The sequence below is a fragment of the Gallus gallus genome, chromosome 1, assembly GCF_016699485.2.
Source record: "Gallus gallus isolate bGalGal1 chromosome 1, bGalGal1.mat.broiler.GRCg7b, whole genome shotgun sequence".
NCBI lineage: Eukaryota > Metazoa > Chordata > Aves > Galliformes > Phasianidae > Gallus > Gallus gallus.
In genome coordinates, this window is record NC_052532.1 from 182,644,797 (window position 1) to 182,666,950 (window position 22,154).

Below are 22,154 nucleotides of genomic sequence, written 5' to 3' on the forward strand. Positions count from 1 at the left end.
ATGCCCCATCCCTGGAGGCATTCAAGGCCACACTGGATGTGTCTCTGGGCAGCCTGGTCTGGTGGTTGGTGACCCTGCACATGGCAGCGGAGTTGAAACTCATTGATCACTGTGGTCCTTTTCAACCCGGGCCATTCTATGATTCAGTGATTGTTCCCAAGGTAATTCTTTTTTTTAATAAAATGTGAGACTGGTCCTAAAATTTCTTAATTTTTATAAATCCATATTTTAAAATTCTTTATAAATCAGATGTTTTGCAAAACAGCAACAGTTGTCTGGTAGAAGTTTTTAATTTTTTAAAGCTATATGTAATCTTTTTGAACATTAATTGTACTAATGAGGCCAAGATGTAATGATTTTAGGCATGTACAGTGTCAGCATTATAAAAGCAGATAGATGTGCACTTCTCTCCCTCTCAGCTGGCAGTGGCTGTCAGACAGTAAGCTGTGGCTCCCAGTTATCACAGAATCATAGAACTTCCTGAGCTGAGTTGGAAGGAACCCATGAGGATCGCTGAGTCCAACTCGTGGCTCCACGCAGGACAACTCAAAAATCACACCGTATAACTGAGTGCTCCTTGAATTCTGGCACCTGGGGCCATGCCCACTGCCCTGGGCAGGCTGTTCCATGCCCACCGCCCTCTGGTGCAGACCCTTTCCCTCACCCCCAGCTGCCCCTCCCCTGACGCAGCTCCATGCCGTTCCCTCGGGCCCTGTTGCTGTCACTGCTGCCTGTCTCTGTGAGGAGCTGCAGCCTCCATGAGGCCTCCCCTCAGCACCTCTGCTCTGGGCTGAGCACACCCAGGGGATCTCAGACGCTCTTCATAAGTCTTTCCCTCCAGGCCCTTTCCCATCTTCGTAAACCTCCTTTGGACAATCTCTAATAGTTTTATGTCCTTTTTGTGCTGTGGCACCCCAAACTGCATGCAGTACTGGAGGTGAGGCCACACGAGTGCAGTGTACAACGGAACAGCCCCTCCCTGCCTGGTGGCCCTGCTGCACCCCAGGGTATGGTTGCCTATCCTGGCTGCCAGCTCATGCTGTTGATTCCTATTCAACTTGCTGTTGACCAAGCCCCCCAAATCCCTTTCAGCAGGGCTGCTCTCCAGCCTCTCATCCTCCAGTCTGGATGTGCAGCCCAGGTTGCCCTTTCCCAGGTGGAGAATCCAGCAGTTACCTTGTAAAACAAGCTTATATAAACCCACTTCCTCTTATTTCATTATTTAGACCACCTGTCACATCTGCTCATTACTCAGGATCTCAGGGAAACAACTTCCTTTTCATTTAATATTGTAGAAAACTTATAAAAATAGGGATCCACATTTGAGAGGCCTCTGGACACCATTACAACAGAAATGATAATGACAAATGGCAGAAAACTGTTGAAGCCAGCTGCATGGTGTGAATGGAGGACAGGCTGGGTGCGTTAACTGGGAGCCAAGCTGTGCAATTGAAAAATCTGATCTTATGAATGTCCGCAACCCACAACCATCGCTTCTACTCAACTCCAAAAATCAGAACTTTGTTTTTTGCCCAATTCTCTCCCCCAAAGAAGTGACACTTTGTTTTTCCATGTCATGTTGCCAATATGAAAATTTGGGACATCCTGTTTTGTCCTTTTTCCACCTCAAAAAAGTGAGACCTTGGGTTTCGATGTCATGTTTCCAATGCTAAAAAACAGAACTTTGGGTTATGCCCAACACCAAAGATCAGAACTTCGGGTTTTGCCTAATTCCCACTCAAACAAGTGGGATTTTGAGTTTTGATGTCCTATTCTCAGTGCAAAAATGTGGGACTTACCAGCAGCAGTGTCCTTGGGAGTGAGAGCAACACGCGCCCCTTTCCATGCAGTTGTTTCCTCAGCTGTTGGGCTACGATTGAGATGTGATCTGTTTTCTGTATTAGCACGTTGTTCAGTGCAGGTTACAGAACAGTGCTGGCAGCCAGTTGTTGGCCCGCTGCTTACAGAACCAGTCTGTTTTGCCTGAGGTTCACAGGATGTGCTGCAGCGAGGTGTGGACAGCACAGTGGCCACCTCAGAACTACAAGTTATGCTCTCACTGCTTCCTGGTGTGCTTTTATTTAAGATCTGTTTTGTCAACAAGGCTCTCCTTTCATTTAAAGAGTTCCCATTGGTAGTAGTATCTTGAGGATGGGAAGAAGGCAGGAGCTGCCTTGCAGCTGGGCTGGCTCTGGTTTTGCCATGTTTGCTCCCCGGTGCAGATGCAGATGGCGGCTGAGGTGCCAGCATCCTCCCCTGTGCTGCTCGGCCTTCAGTGGCTGACTGCAGTCGGACTGCAGTGCCAGGGCCTCTGCTACTCCTGGGCACAGAACATAACTGGTCTCTTATGGGTCTTGGACTTCTGATTATTTTTGCCTTATTTCTGTGTTGATTCTCTTCGTGAAATTTATCACAGTTACCGGATACTGGCGATTTGCCTTCTTCATGTTTTGATACCATCCAAACTTTTTTAGGAAAAGAGGATCCAGTAGACATAAACATATTAAGAGAGGTGCATTCTTTATTTGATTCTGCAGAATTAACATTTGGTTTGGATATATGCGAATTTTCATGACGATTTTCTGTGAGCACGGTGTTAGAAGGGTGAGCACCCACACATGAATTAGCACAAGGAGCATTACTCACAGTTTGAACACAGTAAAGCTGTGCAGAAGATATTTCACCAGTGCTTTCCTCGTAGCAATTTTCATTATTTTCTGCTATTATCTGGTTAATTTGATCACACCATTTTAGCTTTCTACTGTTTTTCGTATTTTCTGCACTTTTCTTTTTGCTTTTTGCAAGTTCTAAACTGTCTTTGATAGAAGACACAGGCCGAGTTCCAAAAATGATCCCGTGGTTCATAACCACAGCTTTAGCCTCTTTCTTTAAGATACTTCTGACCAGTTTTGCTCTTTTTCTGTCATAAATGTTGTTTTTCTGGGAGTTGTGCTGTGTAGGAGTGCCAAAACCCAGCTCTGTGTCAGACACCAATGACATAGTTTCAACCACATGAGCCTTTTCTTCATCTTTGTTGTTCTGTTTCTTAACGTTGCACAGAGCTGAGGCATTTGGTATGTCCTGAAGTAAAGATGATCCTTGGTCAATGTCATCAATAGATTTAATGTTTTTTTCATTTGTTTCAATCACTTTTCCTAAATTATTTTTTAAAAAATCCGTGCTGAAGTTCCTGTCCTTTGGCACCACATCAGCTGGGCTGGAAATGCCAGAGGAACACCTCCGATTAGGAAATAAGATTCTGGATGTTGCAATAGGTTCAGTGGAGGTTTGCACAGATTTGCTTCTTTTTTGTGGGGTCATTTTAAAGCTCTGATTTTGCGTCAGATCCTGAACTCTTTCTCCTGGAACAGAATCAGGGCTGGCCCAGGCTTTGCTAGAACTGAAAACAGAAGGCCCGGTTGCTGATGTGCTACAAACTCCAGAAGATGAATTGTTCCTTTCTTCTTTTAGATTTTGCTGAAAAGGAAATGCTTTATTTACAGAGCTTTCTTGATTGCCAGAAGTAGAGAACTCTGCAACTATTTTTCCAGATCTGTGAGAAGCGGGTGATTCCTCTTCTGTATCGTTTGTATGTTCAGCAAGAGTTAGAACGTTGCGTTTAGCTAAAAGGTCCTCAGTAGGTAAGTCACTGTGGTTGTTTTGGGAATCTAAATTTCTTTGACAATTATTTAGATGCACGTTTTTAGAAGTATTTGGGGCTGCATAAAACATATCGTTACTCCTAATCTGCGACTTTCCTGGAATATATGGGGCACGGTCACAACTTGTAGTCAAAGATGATTCACTCGGTGGAGTGTCGTTTCCATTTTGATCTCCAGCCTCAAGACTGTCAAGACTTGATAAGCTTTCTGAACCGTCTGTCCTTTTGGCTTCCTTATGAAAATTCTGAAATACAGACATAAAACAGAACTGCTAAATTTATCAGAAATGTCTGTTGGTTTTTTTCCCCACTCATATTAGCTTTTCATTAAGGAGAGCTTAGACCAAAGCACAATCAATAGCGTACTGCGTGTTTTTATGACTTAAGGTCATAGCACCAAAGCTTCCATCACGTCAAAATTTAACTGCGTTCAATGGCAAAAGCAAATGATATGCTTTGTGGATCAAACTGAGACAAATGAGCTGCACAGTTCAACAAGTATTGTATTATATCAATTCTACAATATAAAACATGGAATAATATTTGGAGAATCTAAACAAAACTACTATTTCTGGATTATCCTGTGATACACAATGGTTCTTGTATTCCAACATGCAATGAAGCTTACAAAATGAAAGAGAATCCAAGAAAATATAGATTTGTTATTGAATTTTTCCCAAACTGGATTTTTTTCTGTACTACATGGCTATGTTTATTTTCATACAGACTGCCACAAGTGAGGAGGATTTAAACCTCATCATAACAAACATGGTAAGCATCTCACAGCTATCATAATCACACTGTTTAATCCCCTTCTTCTCATCTTTCAGAAAAAGGAAAGTACCATCTGCTCAATGAGAACAGATCAGTTCTAAGGGTATGGGAGACTCCACCCACTCCCCAGCCATTTCCTCAGACGATAACACAGTGATGAATAAGAGTGACGGGCACTTCTGAACTGCCAGTGCGAGCACTTTATGTATATACTATACAGGTATTTTCTTCACTAATACTTCTCCATCCAGACACTGAGATGCCTGACACGGATGAAAATATATGCATTCTAAGATTTGAAAATGCACATGATCATCAAGGAAAACGTGCATTTTATCTATTTTCGGATTCCCATATTCTCTCTCTCTCTCTCTGTTCCACACAGCTGAGCAGCTGAAGTATTTTGTACCACACACTGGAGAAAAGCCTAAGAGAAGCTGCCTTAGATATAAAACAATGACATTTTTTTTATTAGTGACTTTAAAACGGAATGCTTTCAAATAGCAAAGTCTGTTCAAGCTCGGTATGAGATTATTTATTCCCTGGAAATAATCAAAGAATTAATGTTTCAAAAACTTACTGAAGAATGCATAAAACTGATTAGTGTGTAAGAACATATTTTTGCAGTAAACCTCCATTAATTCTACCAAAAAATGTTATGCCATAATATTGCATAGTTTATAGCTACACAAATGTTTTAAACTGCAGAATAAAAAGCTCAGTGAATCCTGAAGGACTTTTTATGATTGAATTAAATCGTATCTTGCACGAGGTGTTCGGAGGTTGCTGCAGTCCTCTACTACAGTTACGATCTGAGATAAAGAAACTAAATACAAGAACAAAGAACCAAGTGTAGAGAAAGATCCCTTTAGGGAATGTTTTCAAATTAAAGCTATACAAACCGGTGTCTTTCTAAAATAGAAGAATAAATAATGCTTTGTTGGTTATTTATTAACTTCCATGTTTGGCTAAATTATATTGTTAACCTCTGCTTGAACTTAACCAAACAAGGAAAAACCACATACCCAGAGATTTCTGTACCAGGCCAAATTTAAGAACTAACTCTGGAATGGGAAAAGCAAAGCCAAGCAAACCAAACAGACGATAAAAAGAAGTTATCCATGTCAGGTTATTTCTTGTTTAAACTAGAGATTGCACCTGTAAAATGACTAGCTTAAATACAGGAGAAAAATGTAATGGTTGAATAAAAAACCAACCCTCTATCTATAGCAGGTTAGCTTCAACTAGTACATCTAGAGGGTGCAAGAAGGGCTGCAACTTTCAGAAGTCAAAACCAAAGCAATTCAAGCACTTCTGCTCCAGAGGTTGAAAACAGATTTTATTCTGCATTGTATATGATTTTATTGTCCTTGTAAAACAGAGCTCAGGGGGATAAAAGTTCCAGTTGAGACAGCCTCCAGAAATAAGTTCAGAACAGAAGAATAAAGAAGATGTCCTCCTTGAAATGCACAATCACTTTTACCTGCTTTGTGCAAATTTAGTTCACATACATCTATTTTGTTGTATTGTGCCGTTTTATCATATCACACATGGAAACTCCTTATCATTCTCATTACATAATTATGTGCTTTATTTTGTTTTTGTAGCTTACTATGCAATGACAGCAAATGCCACATTTTCTGCTAAAAATGCATAGGAAATACTGTGTATACAGACATCAAAGAGCATTCAAGGATCATTCATTCTTTTAGTGGTCAGTAGCTGCTCAGAAATAAACCTGAAAATCCCAAACATTTCATTAAATTTTATCTCTAAGAATATTATCGGATGATAAGGAAGCAAAAATGTTTGTAAGGTATATTATCTCTTTCTTTTCTGGATTTGCATATCTGTTCTGTTACATAAGTACAATTTATTGTATCCTCTGCTGTCTCTATTAACTTATGTCCCTTATAGATGAAATCTAACCCCAGCCTATCCGCACACTTGGTACTTTAGGAAAGGGAATACTTATGAGGAGTTACAAAGGTCACTTGTATGTCTTAAGCCTTAGAACAGCTGTGTCAAACAATTTCATGTCGGTAACACACTAAAACAAAGACAAAACATGACACTGATGAAACTTTCATGATGACAGTGAAAGAACAATGTTGCAGTAAGTAAAACTTTAGGAGAAGTCCATAAGTGAATTCTCTGCCACCGCACTCCGTCAGGTCTCCGTTACACCAAAGGGCTGCTCTGTGTGCATTTGACATTTTCTGCAGAAGTGCTGACAGCTCACAGTCCCGAGAGGTGAACAGGGATGCTTGTCTGAAGATGAACGCTGTAAAAGGATCACCTGTTCTGAAAATCCAGGCTCCTCACTTCTCTCTTTACTTGCAATTTTCAGTGTTTTTGACTTTGGTTTATTTACAGGAGTTTTTTTATGTTATATGAAAATAACGCTCTCTTTCACGTTCATCATGCAGTAAAAGACATCCATGTTCATGACGATACAAAGCTCAAAGCCGGTGGGGCACATAAACACCTTCACTGATTTTGAGCTCACCAAATATTTTTTCCAGTAACTCAGTCCATTTTATTCAAAGGAGTTTGCAGTGCAACTGCCTTAGTGGCAATAATAATCATTTCATACACACTTTTATAACCATATTAGAAAAGTGAACATTAATTAGAAGCTCTGTATTTCCACTGTAATCATGAAATCGTTTAAGCTAGTCATACATTTACTACTCAGCATTTGGCATATGTACTAAGGAAGAGGTTATCAGAGAAACTGCCTCTTAGAAAAGACAAGCTTGTGCTTAAAAGGAATTAGAGTTAACAACTTTTCAACCTCCAAGTTCTGTTGTTGGTGAGGAGTTCTTGCTACAACACGGGAAGGTAAGTTTCATTTAAATAAACTGTTTTAAATATACTTTTGCAGTGGAATGTAGAAATTACACTGGAATGGTAAAGTCCGTTAGAAAATTAATAATGCTGCCAATGCACGTTTGGAAGACATGTAACATTAATGGCACTACACAGCGTTGGTTTCACAGAAGATTTGGGCTGAGCCAATAAAGCAAATCCCATTGAGGCAGGATTTTGGTGCTCATTTTACACAAAAGATTCAGAATACTCCACCAAACCAGCCAAAGAAGCTATGAAGCATAGGATGACCAGAGAACTTCCTACCAACACCCTTGTCTTTCCTGGACTAATTCCAGCTTCTCTCTCCCCCACCTCATCTGGGATACCGAAACTGGCTATGAACTGGAGTATTTAACAGGACTTGATCTGTTTGTAAAGCTATCAAAGGATGCTACAAACACAGGCTCTGAACTCCTTGCAATGAAAAGAACTCCCTTCGAATCTCTTAGGCCATACAGCACTTCAGGAAATGATGCTGAAAGATTTTGAAGGCAAGGTGACCTGAATGCTCAGTATCAGGGCTTTGAATCTTAACTTACAGATCTATTGAAGTCATGAGACAAATATACAAAATCATGTAGGGAATGTATTCAGCCATATATTTCTCTCTGTTGCTATCTGTTAACAAATTCAGCATTCCTGTACTGAATGCTTGTTCTTGGGATCCCTGCTCCAGATGCTTAACTATCTCATGGACTAACACAGTCCTCCAGCCCCAGAAATGAAATTTATAACACTACTTTTTAGATATCATTTAAATTATCAAATGATTAAATGTCGAGGTTCTGGGGATCACAGTGCACGAGTCATCTTTTTATTTCTAACCCATTCATAAATTTCTTTCAATAAAGTGGCATCTGTTGTGAAAATTTAAGAGAGAAGTCATATAAAAATTGTATGGAAAAGTAACCTGAAAACTATCAGAAGGCAAAATTTAGAAGAATTAAGCACACCTATGCAACATGAATTGTAAGGGAACTTAACTCAGTTGCTTTATAATTGTTTAAATGTTATACGTAAAATTCAAGGACATTGTTTAATGAGCAGATTCATAATTGTTTATCCATCTATGTTATGTTATATTCCGTGTCATTTTGGTTATCCCAAAAAGGAGTAAGGAAATCAACCAATTCCTATCCACTTACACTTCTTTGGAATTTGCAGATTGCAGGATAAATGTTTTTAAAAAGATTTTGTAGATAAAGCTATTTCTAGGCAGTACTATAAGCAGAAATGAAAGCAAATAACGATAAGATTTTCTATCAATTTATAGCAAAGAAATAGTCTTCTCTCTCTCACTTATGTTTAAGGTTTCAGTGATGAGACCCAAAGCTCTAAAATGACATTTTCCAGAAAATGTTTCCATCAGATCTGATGTATGGTGAAAGGAGGGAAGAACAGCTGAGAGCAGAAAGCATTTCTTCACCTTCTGTAAAAATCAGAATCCACCTTTGTGGTGCATCCTTACTGAGATTTTGATGCAACACATACAAATAAGGCAAAGCATTAGGGCTGACAGATTGGAATGAACTGGAGCTGTAACACCAGAAACAAATATAATAATACTATCTGAGCAGTAGAGATACCTCCAAAAACACTCAGCCATCCTGTGTCAATATCATTTTCTAAATTATTTGGAGTTCAGAACTCTCTGACTTGCAAAAAAATTACTATAAATTCATTATAAATTTTATTTATAAATTTACATACTATAAAAACAAGAATTACCTTTTCTTTTGCAAATGTAAATACACTGCAATGATAGAACAGTTTTGTACATATTTCCATACCATCTTGTGCACTTCACAGCAGTAGCCATGGTAAGAGGTGAGTTTACATCAGCAAATCCTGAAGGCCAGGTATAGAAATGCTTTTCTACTAATATACACTTATACCTCTCTACAGACAAATTTATCTAACTAAAATTTCATGTAGTTGCCAGCATTCATGGCATTTCATTCATCTCATCACTTATCTTGAAAAACTATTTACTGACTGTTACACATCACCTGCTTTACAAATCTCAGTTTTTCAATCAGATATTTTTCAAGACATATTCCTCCTAAAAAACTTTGCAGAATATGATTTATAAGAATATGTGTCATAGTTTTGGCCAATGAAATGTAAAAGATTTCAGCTTCTACCTTCCCCTAAAAAAAAAAAAAAAAGCCTACTGAATTCAAAAGCTGATATTTATATGCTTATTTTGACTCCATCTGAAAGCATAGTTAAGTTGTCTGTTACAAGATCTGTCAGCCTCCTGGGTCCCAGCTGTTCTCTGCTTGCTCCTGTCCTCTGAATTCAGAGTGTCTGGTTTAAAGCTTTGTCTCCCAGTTGGTGACTCATGCTTCCTTATGGAGATGTGCAACTACCAGGCGTAAACTGCACATCGAGCTCAAGCTGCAAAGTCCTACAGAAGTGCTGCTAGGCTTTGATAAGAATTAATATAGTACTAAATTGAAAGAGGTGACTAAGTTTCTTGGTTCCTAGGCTACCACGAGCCTACTAGGATAGAAGATGAATATTTGAAGAAAATAGTTAAATTTTACTATCCTTTCCACTTCACAAATAGGGGTTTCTTTCTGTTAAAAAGAAAAAAAGAAAAGAAAGAAGAAAAAGAAAACCAAAGCACAGCTCTGTCATTTTCAAAGGTGTAGAAGTACTCCAGACAGCAATACTTGGAGGGAAAGCAATGGATATCCCAACTTCCCCTTGAGACACTGGTACGTACCCTTTCTGACATGACCAAATTATCATAGTACAGTATTCCGTCAGACCAGAATGCACAAATTTATTTATTCTCCACTCCCATCTTGAAAGCAAACGTTTTATTATTGCCATAATTGAAGTAAACTATAGATCAGATACTGATGTTTTTCCCTCTGTTCCTGTCCTTTAACTACATTTATGGACATTTTACTTCATTCCAATAAAACAAGTCACTTCAAAAAGATTCTGAAGTACAGGAGAAATCATTTAGTGCATAACTATATGTATCTCTTATATATACCTATGTATAGATGGATGCATATGAATATAAAAAAAAAATGAAGGCATGATAATAAACAATAGCTGTTTTTTTGAAAAAGTACATGCATGGAGTGGAGGTGTAGATATATATTAGATGACAATTCTTGATTTCCCTCTTTTTGTGCTCTGTGACAAATATATGTATAACAAGTGCAATGCTTCCACAAAGTCCTCTTAATGTATTAATCTACCACTGAAACAAAGCCTTTCTGTAGTGAAAATGCTGTTTCAATACAAATCCCCTATTATCATCAGTTAAAGTAGGGCTCTCTTGAGGCAAGGTGTTCTTCAAATAACTGAACAGCCAGATTGTTAGATATGAAGCTTGCAATGTCATTTTCTACAGCACCAACTTGGAACAAACTACTACATGACCTTAAAAAAGACTATGCATAACCAAAACAAGTCTGAGCATTTAGCCAGAATAAGTTAGTCTAGAGACAAATTTCAATTTGGTTAGTACCCTTATAGCAAACGCGAAGTTGGTTTGAATTAGGTAATAATGTGGAAGATAATAGTATGTTGCAATACTGGTTGAAAGCCAATAAGAACTGCAGTCCCTGATCTTGCTAAAAGAAAACTAGTAGGGAAATCACTTGAGTTTGTCATAAAATTCAAGTAACCAACACAAGAGATTCACAGTTAAAAGTTAAAGATGGCCAGAATGTTTTAGTTTAAGGTGACTGCAGAAACCTATTTCAAGTCTTTGAATGTTCTCCTCAAAACAAATTCTGAATTCTACTCAAATTCCACTTTATCTTAACCCTACCCTAAGAAATATGTCTTCCTGCTAACTAGCCCTGACCATTCTAGAATGTCTTGACTCTTGGGAGAGATTTTGTACACCGACACTCCTTTTTTCCATGCTGATGTTACCTATGCCTCTGAAGAATTTGAATGATACAATACATATTGCAAAAGGAACCCTTGTTTATCTCATTCCAGTCATAACAGAAAAGCACCTGAAAGCAAATTCAGTGATTCCATCAGCTCACAGAATCACAGTGTTTGGAATGGACCTCAAGAGATCATCAAGTCCAACTGCTGCTAAAGCAAGTGCTTTACAACAGGTCACACAGGTAGGCGTCCAGACGGATCTTGAGTAGAGAAGGAGACTCCACAACCTCTCTGGGAAACCTGTTCCAGTGCTCTGTCACCCTTAACGTAAAGAAGTTCTTCTGCATATTACTTGATGCATTTTCAGTTCATAGACACAGTCCAACTTCAAAAGCCTAGGGACGCAAATAGCTAACAGTCTGCAGGGCAGCTCATTCATGCAAGCAAGGCTATGTCCATACCTATGTGTTTGCAGCATCAATTGCTTTAACTCAGTGTAACATCACAGCTATTCTTCTCTATTTCCCAGATGCTTACTTAATTCTATACATAGCACAAATAAACACATACCATATAAGAGAATACAAAATGTTATTGGATTAGACATAAGCCTCGTGGTTCTGTTTGTAGTTTCTGAGAAATGATACCTGTGTTGTAGTTACTGCTTCAGTAAATAGTGAATATAAAAAAATAAGTAATAAATAATAACTTCAATAAATTGTGAATAATTTACTCCAAGGGGAACCATAGAAAGACCAATAATGAGTACTTCAATGGCTTCAAAATATACTTGAAAACAAAAGGAGAGACAAAGTTAAATTTTTGTTTCAAATCAATCAGAAGAGGAATTTACATTTGGATTTCACCGACACCACTTGAATAACCTAATTGTAGTCCTGCAGAGGAAGGAAAAGGAAAACGTAGTCTCCATCTTGTAATCTATACCTATTTTGTTGTGAATTCATTCTTACTTCCAAGTATTTTGTTTAAAAAATGCAATGATAGAGATAAAATGTCAGTCAAAAATTTTTTCAGCTATAATGTGCTTTTCTGGAATAACATAAAAAAATACTATACTGATCAAAACAGTTTCATAAGGTCATTGAAAGAGGTGATGAAAAGAAAAATACAAAAGCTACACGAATCGTATTATTCCTTAGCACAGCTGAGCCATTCCAAAGGGAACTTTCTAAATTATTCGGTTCAAGGCAGGTGCTGGAAATGGAAAATTTCAACACGTACAGTTAACATTCGGCAAAATGAAATACAATTGTGGGTTATGTCTTCTAGACAAAAGCTGCAGGCAGCCTAGCTAAAGACAGTACTATCAGATCAAACTTAAAGATTTGATTTATGCCTAAAAAGCAAACAGAAAAGTACTGTGTGACAAAACCTTTGATTGTGAATGAACATTAACAATATTAATGTCTTCAAAATGGAGCATATTTATGGACATGTAATAAATAATAATTTGATATACCGGCTCAGAAGTAACTGTTGCACAAAATACAAACTATTGCTCTCAATATGTTAAGCTCAATAGTTTTGGAGGATGGTGGAAGGGCTACTAAAAACCTTGGCTTACTGCTGAAACTGTACAAGTTTTAGGGTCAGAAAGCAGGGAACGCACCAAATCTACTGGTAAGGTTCTGCATAGAACTTTATTGCCCTTTAGGAAAGAAAAGAATTTTAGGAATCTTTATAATCCTGCTGGGCCTGTAAAAACAGAAACAAAGAGGTCAAAGGATCTCAGTGGATGGTTAGACTGCAAAGCATGTGCACAGTGCAGTACTTTGACATCCATTTTGGAAAGGCAAGCGCTGTTGAAATGACTTTGGATAACAGACAGTAACAAGGCCGCTGAAGACCACTCATGGCAGTAACATTAGGAAGAGTATTATAAATACTGCTTCAGTTTGCAGAAAGTCATAACACATGAGCACAGCAGCCCCATCCCAGTATTAGACATCCAAACCTCAGATGTTAGAAAACTGACAACAGCTTTCTTGACTATTTTTCTGATCAGATTCCAAAACATGATATTTAAAGAAAGTCCAAATGCTTCAAGTGTAAATAGTTATAGCTTGAAACTATTCATTGGAGGGAAGGAGCTGAGCAACCCCTAGTGGTACTAGAAAAAATAAATTCTGAAGAAACAGAAAAACTTTGTGTAGGATCAAAGCATTTTCAAATACATAAAAATTTGAAAACACATTAATTTGTAAATTCCTGTATTACATTCTGTATCTAAAGCTGATTACAGCATATAAGAATGAACATTAATCAACAGCTTTTCTAGTAAAAACTGTACCATCTGCCTCTTCAATCTTTCTGAAATCTACTCCAGTTGAGTGAAATTTTCTCTATTAGTCATCAGCTTCTCAAGGTTCTCACAAACACTGGGTACAATGTGGGTACAATGTACTTGGAAAGACCAAGATCAGAGAACTACAAATGTATGAGCTGCATTCAGTTCTTCAGAAGTTTTCCAAACAGATTTATTAAAAGGAAAAGGCCTTGCTCTGTTGCTACTAAAGATCCCACACCTCCAGCCGTTACCAGTGTAAAAATGATGGCTCCTCATTATGTTAAGGTGATTTCAGGTCCACAAGTCCATACACCAGTAGATAATATTATAGAAATATGAATGAGGTCAAAATTATGGACTTGTGTTTGAAAAAAAAAAAAAAGTAACATTAAAGAAAATACTTCCAAAATCAATGACAACATTGACTGACCTAAAATCACACTTAAAAGCACAGTTGAAAGAAATTATTTTGGACCTCATTTCTTTTTGATTTTTGCTGTGTTTCTAAGGTGGCTTTTGAAATTGATTTACATTCTAAAAGTTAACTTAGGCACAAAGTTAAGGAGTATTCTGGGCTTTTTACTAGAGCACCTGCATCTGTACCAAAGACGACAGTAATAGATATAGAATCTCAAGAGACATTAAGGGAATGCACCACTGATTACTGGGAAAAAAAAAAATTAACTCAACCTTTGATCCACCATAGTTGTATTGCTATAGCACTGTAGCAACCAGCAAAGCAGCAATTTATGTGTGTTAGTGGAAGCTGCCAATTTAAGCTTGGAGCCAGCAGAGGACCCTGTACAGACTAATGCCTAGCCACTCCAGAGCCAGGAATTCTGACATACAAATCTTGGGTTGTTAGAAAAAAAGACAGTCTTTTTTTCTAACAAAAACTGACGTCTTTGAGGTATTGATGAAAAAATCCTTACAAACAGTTTTAAAGATTTCTGAATTCTTACTGAAAACTTGCATAATCTTATTATAAATTATCTATTGGTACAGCATAGTGCAAAGCGCTCTAATTGTTAAGGTGTGTGCAACATCTCTCATTTTTATTCCATTCAAGAAACTTTATAGTATATTTAAAAAGCATCCTTTAATGAATCAGATGAAAATATCATACCTCCAAGTTGCTGAGATGCTGTTTTTCAAGCAGCTGCTGCATTTCTTTCAGATTTTTCTGGAATAGAAGTTGGTTATTATCCACTTTTGTTCTGCTGCTCTCCTGCATTGCTTTGTCCAAGCCAACCATTGCTGAAATCTGCTCCTGATGCGAATAACCATTGCTTGATGCTGATGAGTATGAAGTGTCATCTGTGGTTCTTGATGCAAGTGAAAAACTTATTACTTTGGCTTATTTCTATGTGCCAACTATTCACTTTCAAACATGTTCCTTTCCAAAAGTATACATCATCAATAAATGCCTGGCATGTGAAGGACAGTGGAACTTCGTGTAACTACAGGTGGTGCTGTTTGTGCTGTCCTGTGTTAAAACTGTCCAGCACTTTCCATTTTAACAGTTCTCTAATTTACAAATTGTCAGAGTTGTGACTGAGTTGTTGGGTGACTGCCTCAGGCTGAATTATTCCGGAAAATGTCAGCCAACAGTTTGGTCATCTGCAGGACTGGAACATGGAAGTTTTTTGCTTTTTGTTTTTTGGGTTTTTTTTTCTTTTAAGAAGGAAAATGGCCTTTATTCTTTCTTTCTTTATTTTACATACATGGCTTATATAGAGGATGACTATATACTGATGCTGTCAGATATTCCCTTACTTCAAATAGCAAAAAGGCTTAATTGTATCTAAAGAGCCCAACTCTACTGATAACCTGTAATGTCTGTAATGCATGACATTAAGGAATTTGTATTTGCTACCTGAAATAAAAGTCCTCACAGTAACTATTGTAGATGGGTACTGTGCTGAAGGTGAGCTCAGATGAAGACTCAGGAAAACACCGGCTTACACAGGTTGAGAATTATCTAGAACCATGGGACTGACTGACACTGGGAATTAAAGCCAAGAGGCATGGGAAACCAAACGACAAGGAAAATGTGCAGTCAGAGTCTAGGAAAGCAGTGAGTCTATAGCAAGATACATTCAAGAACAAAATGTTGACAGAACTGGAGCAAGGCTGGGTAAGATCACCAGGAAAAGGAACCGAGTCCTGGAAAATGAGGGGCAAGAACTAGGTAGTTATCAAGAATGACAAAACCAAGGAACAAGTACCTATAGTGAGTAAGAAATTCAGGAGTTGGACTTGGTGATCCTTATGGGTTCCTTCCAACTTGGGATTTTCTATGATTCTGTGATAAGGCAATGTAACTTAGAAAAAGTGCTTTGGGAGAGTGAAGTATTGATTTCAAATGATATGAGATGTAAGAAGAAATCACAGGGGAAACTGTTACATGAAAACTGCACTATCTTTGAATCAACAGAGTAAGACCAGGATAAGAAAGCATCTTGACAGAATACTTTATACTTCATAGAACAGTTTGATAACGATGGCAGTCTGAGTCAGGCATAACTGAATGGGGACTAGGTTAACCTTGTCCAAAATTCCCCTGAAGATAAAAGGTTTGTGTCATCATCTCTTCTCCTACTTTATGTAGTGGACACAAACAACAATGTTTCATAATATTTTCATTGGAACAGTCCACAGAAGCACTTCCTTTGCCACAAAGAGAGTAATCATCTGCTGTTTATTGAACACAGTAAGCAACTTCTGCTGATCATCATAGTAAATATTTATGCTTACCTGCAGGTAGTTTTGTTTCTGCTTGGCAAGCACAATCCTGATGTTAAAACTGATCCTTTAATTTGTTCAAGAGCTTCTTCTAACTGAAAAGCTGCTTTTGTCTGGACTAGAGGTATTAACAAAAAAAAAAAAAACAAAAAACACATTGGGGAAAAACATCTTTAAATTAGAATATTTTACCATGTATGTTTTGGTTAAAATTCTTAAGTTTGGAGAGCCTAAATTCAGACTGTTACAATAAACTCAGGGTTTTATCATTGTTAGGCATGCTGGAGCATCTCTAGTTTCTCTGAAACAAAGTACAGTCCGTTTAAATCTTTAGAGTAATGAATTTCTTCAGCAGTTCTGATATTTGTTTTTAGACTACACAGTTGAGAAAGTAGGTGATTAAAATATCCAGCATTAACTTTGTTTTTACATTATGAGTATTACAGTCATTCACTAAGCCAAAGTTATGGCTTGCAGGTATTTTACAGAGGTCAAATTCTGACTTAGGAATTGAAGCAGTGGAGAAAGAAAAAGTCCAGATAGGCCCAAGGTGTTGCTTCTTACAAATAAAGAAAGGTAAGATAGAAAGGGGCAGAGACAGAATTAGTATTAAGAAAACCAAGAAAAAGATTGTGATTCATCATACTGCTACACAATCTGGACTGTGAGTAGAGCTCCAAAGAAGCCCTAAAACAGTGCTGTCCTATTTTGTTATTTTATTCTGACATTTGATCTTGAAGTCAGAGACATTACCTCACAGCTGGCACAACTGCAGTTGGAAGAGTAAATCTGTTGAAGAATTACTAAGTATTATACCATATCTTCAGAGTTTCAACACTGGAAAGTTGACTGGAAGTCAGACTTGGCTGAAACTATTAAAAACTCCTGCCAATCTGCACTCATTCCAAAGAAGAAAGCAGGAACTGAGTTGCAGTGATCACTACTTTCCAGCAGTGAAAGAACAGCTCAAACAGCTGACTAATTCAGCAAAAGTTATATAATACATTAATATACTCTAGGACTGCCTTTTCTTAATGATAAGCAAAAGGCATATTCTTGAATATTTTGTATTCAGGGCTTCACATAGGGAACCATCCTAACCTTGAATGACGTTCTAACATCTTAAACAAAACTCTGCAATTACAATGTTATAAGCAATAAGGACCCTGCAGTGAAACATGTGGAGAAAAAAAAGGGAGCCAGGATGCCTCTGGGAGGTGATGTCATACTATGATTGGAATATAATGAAATATCTCACAGTTTTTAGAAAAAAAACCACCAACCCTTATTATTTCATTTCTTTGACCCAATGTCATACATATCAAATCTGCGCTTTTTGTCAGTTATGTTCTGCTAACACCAATTAATGCAGTTAACTTGAGTGAAGTTGATTGTTCTATTTTGTTTCAATAATATTCCACTAATAAAAAGAACTGTATTGTGAATAATAGTTACATTTTCATTTACAAACCTATCCGCTTGTGTTGGGAAGCAGGGAGATGAGCACGCTGGAACTTCTCAGTTGTTTCCCAAAATTTAATTTTCCTTTGCTGCAAGACTTGTTCTCTAAATCTTTGTTCTTTTTCTTCTTTTTGCTTCCGTCTTTCTTCAAAGGCTCTGTATTTAAGAAGAAAAATTAGATGATATCTATGCTTTCTAATTACATTTCCAAAAATATCAGCAACTTGTCTATTATCTGGTGGTTTTGGAACAAAAGCTTTCTTGTCAATGAATTAAATGCTACAAACCTCAGCACAGCTAAATTATTATAGTCAATATGAACCTAAATGGGACAGTGGGTGACAAAGAAATGCACCATAATGTTTTTATTTTCTTAGCTTCAGCCAGAGATGTAATGATTTCTTATATGGGAATTAACATGCAGACTCATACAGCTCTTGTCACCGATGTCACTTTCACCACATTCCTGACATTACCACGTAAATGTGTAACAGTGGGCAAATACATAGGATGATGAAGAATTATAAAGCTCCACAGCTCAAATGAAGGATAAGATGGAAGACTGATTTATACAAACATAAATGAATCACAGAATCACACCAGAGCGGAGGAAGAATGGGACCTCTGTGCCCCTCAGGCCCAAGCCCTGCTCCAGAAGGGGCACCCAGAGCAGAGTGCCCAGGGCCATATCCAGGCAGCTTTGGAAGATCTCCAAGGAGGAAATACACAGCTTCTGGGAAGCCTGTGCCAGTGCTCCGTCACCTACACAGCGCAGCAGTGCTCCTGGTGGTCAGAAACAATCATATTAAAAATGTTTCGTGAACTTCTTTTCAGCAAGGTGGTCTGATTTGACTTGAAGCACAGCATGAGGCCCTAACAGCAGTTATTCAAGAACAGATCAAATCTGCAGAGAAATACAAACATAAAAGATACAACAATTTGGTTCAAGCGTCACAGGAGCTTTAGTTGTTCATACAGTCCAGAAATTTCTGTAATAGAGAAAATAAATTTACTGCAATAGAGAAAAAATTTTACTTCTGTAAGTAAATTCTAGAATTTACAGTCAACTTTCAGTATTCTGATATTTCACTAATGGTAAATACAGAAATCTGCACAATTAAAACCCTTTATCCTGACTGAAAATATAGGAAAATCACAATAGAAGAAACAGACTTGTTTATCCTAGGGAGCATTTAAAAACATTCTTCTGCATCTCCTTAATTTCTTCAGAAGTTGCTCACGAAGGCCTTTGGTTGAACTGTAGCTGTTAAGTTCAGATGTGGGAAATTCTACCACTTTGCACCTGGAATAATTCCAGCGTATAACTGCAAAAAGGAATGGGTAAATTCTGACAGAGTCTTTCACTATTTATTTTTTTAAAGGATTCTGGAACACGGCATAGCTGCACTCTTCCACATTCCTTATAATTGGAATTAAAAAAGATTCTTGTTCCACACCGCTGGAGTTGGGCAAGGGCAGCTGCTGATGGAGGAGGTCTTTCTCACCACTACTCACCATGATCTCTATTTGGCTTGGAGTAAGACATGAGGCAGAAAAAGTATCTTACTTTAACTGGAAGGAAATGGATTAGAGACATTCTATGAAGCCTGCATCATTAACTTCTTGACCTCATAATGTAAATTGGGAAATCCAGGTGCATTATGTAAAATAATTTTACAAATGCACAGTGACATCTTACAGAAAAGCACTTAAAACAAACGTTTGTTCATTCACTAGCCTTAAGCCACCAGCTGAGGTTCACATCACAGACGTAACATTAGCAAAAGAGTGTGGCTTTAAGATGAGGAGTTACCACAAGAATTTCCTGACCGGTGTTCTTTTAACCCGCTTTTTTTCTGTACTGTCGACAACACAGTGCTGCAGCAATTCTGCAATGGCTGCCCAAATGTTTATAGCAAATGTGGAATATGAAACTTAAAGGATTTAGCAGTTTTGCATATACAGACATTACGTGGAAGGTATTTTCATGCAAAAACCAGTATAACCAGATGGTAAAACTATTTCCTGTTAATTGTACTAACTTATCTTCGCAGTGAAGTGATGGATGCTACATCTGCAGGTGGACTGAATGCTTACTACTACCTAAATGCTTATTACTACACAGTGCACATGGAATGTCATGAAAGGAACTGTTTGATGCTGAGTCGATATTCATTAGGATACAATTATTCATTCTCATACCTTCTTTGCAAATCAGTGCATTTTAATTTTAGAATTGATGCAGATGGGTATGCACACACTTGATGACTACAGCAACATCAAGAAAAGGGTAAAATGGGGTGTTATATTCTAAATCTCAGGTGAAATACTTACCAGGACCATAGGAACATGGATTAATTGTATTTCCTCATCTCCTCTGATTATCATATGCTGAATAAGGACAGCCCAAAATTGCTCTGAGGGCTTCAGAAATACCAACCCTCAGGGCTCAAGAAAGCTGTCTTCCAAAATGTCCTAATGGTTCACAGCAGAGTCGAACACACTATCCAGCAATTTGTTTCACTCCAAATCATGTTTAATAGCAAAAAGGAAACACACCTCATGTAAAGCCGAGATTTTTGTTGTTAGCAAACTTCACATCACAAGGGACTAAACTGGTCTAATTGTTACAGACAAATAATTATTATTCTGGAATATTTCTATATGAAGAAAGCCTCAAGAACAGTTATAATAGTTTGTATTTTCATTTGTACTCTTATTTTCTCCTCCTTTTCCTGATGTTATGCTCCTGATGTTATTCTTCCATTGCTCTTCTGGGTTCCAATAGTAGTAGTTGCATTCTGATGGTCTTGGGGTGTTGCAGTGTATTGTCAGCATCTGGAATCCCTTCTTCAGAAGCAATGAGATGTTCATATTAATGTTTTCTCCCGCCTCACCTTGGGATCCACTTGGAGTCATTTTTATGTTTCCTACCACACTTTTACACCTTTGCTGTTCTTTAACAGATCCACAGGTTCACAGTCCATCCAAATATTTCACACAGGGTGCCTTTAACATAAATCACACACTATTTTGTTGTTCTCTTTGTTACCTCTGCAGCCAGTTTTGTCAGACCCAGGTCTGCACCTCCTTAACAGACTAGTGGTGAGTTGTCTATATCTGTGGGGTTTCCAGTGCCAGACCTGAGTGCTGTCCATTATCATCAGTGCTTGCGCTCCTCTATGTCACACCCTGTGCCTCCAGTTCTTGAGACCTCTGCTCTTGAACCAGGCCTGGACTACTCTACATTGATATGTTAGTCATAAATATTGCATTCTACATAGGATTACAGGCTGTAACTGCTACCTGTATAAAACTATGATCATACAGTAAAAGGATAAATAACAGAAAATAAATGAGCCACTGGCACCTGATCAAATTAGAGAAACTGCTGTTACTGCTAAACCAGGGAAAACAAAGGTGCGGGCAGGTCAAGAAAAGTTCAGACAGAGAAAAGACAGTACAGTCCTGTGGCTGGCAACCAGCAGGGGCAATTCTGAATTAGAGGTCTGCGTGGTTACAGTCACCCCTGCTTTCTGAATTCTCATTCTAATGTAGAAAGCAGTACTGAATTCTTAATACTTTCCCTTCTCTGTTTACCAAGTGCTAACATCTTTCTCCTGTCCCTGGCACTGGCCTGCTTTTTGTCCTCTCTCAAAGAAAGATGTTGATGAATAATCTAAATAATCAATGATAATCAGCCAGTAGGTGGAGCACAAAGCTTGTGCATATATGTTTTTTATTTTTCTTTAATAAAAAAGAAGCAGTGAATAGATTGAAAACTGATACAAACTGGGAAAATATTTCCTTCCCCAATTAAAACAGATGGATTAGCTATTCAGATGTCAAGGTAATGCAAAACACTCACTCAGGGCAGCTGACTGTTAAGTTTAAAAATGCATGCAGAAAATCACAGGAGATTTTGTGTTTCCTGAACCTACCATCTACCTGCAACCAGTAACGTCATGGTGAAAGTGGATACACATTTAGCACTGAGCAGTAACAGCAGGATAGCTGTGCTTCCCGGTGACAGCTGATATTTAAAATGCACTGAGGTATATGAACACAAAATACGATAGTCTATTCATTTATATCAAGTATGTGCTTAGGCAGTGGCTCATATCTCATAGAATTGTAGAATCGTTAAGGTTGGAAAAGGCCTCCAAGGTCATCCAGTCTATCTGCCCACCTACCACCAACAGTCACTAAACCATGCCCCTAAGTACTGCATCTACTGTTTACTTAAACATCTCCAGGAACAGTGACTCCATCAGTTCCCTGAGCAGCCTGTTCCAATGCCACACCACTCTTTCAGAGAAGAAATTCTTCCTAACATCCAAAGTGAACCTCCCCTGGCCCAACTTGAAGCCATTTCCTCTTGTCTTATTGCTAGTTATCTGGGAGAAGAGGCTGACTACCACCTCACCATAAACTCCTTTCAGGTAGTTGTAGAAAGCAATAAAG

General features: G+C 38.0%; 1 protein-coding gene across 2 annotated transcripts in view; it reads right to left on the reverse strand.

The window, feature by feature from the left end:
- The window catches only part of CEP126 (centrosomal protein 126), a 36,898-nt gene that overhangs the window by 9,417 nt on the left and 5,327 nt on the right, over window positions 1-22,154 (reverse strand). The window contains exons 3-6 of one of the 2 annotated variants that reach the window (XM_004938839.5): window positions 17,701-17,846; window positions 16,242-16,347; window positions 14,611-14,809; window positions 1,800-3,906 (exon numbers count right to left, since the gene is read on the reverse strand). In XM_004938839.5, coding sequence (XP_004938896.1) covers window positions 1,800-3,906; window positions 14,611-14,809; window positions 16,242-16,347; window positions 17,701-17,846 — 2,558 coding nt within the window. Of the gene's footprint in view, window positions 1-1,799; window positions 3,907-11,249; window positions 12,392-14,610; window positions 14,810-16,241; window positions 16,348-17,700; window positions 17,847-22,154 lie in introns of those variants that run through there. The other variant, XM_046903278.1, reaches the window with a different exon arrangement.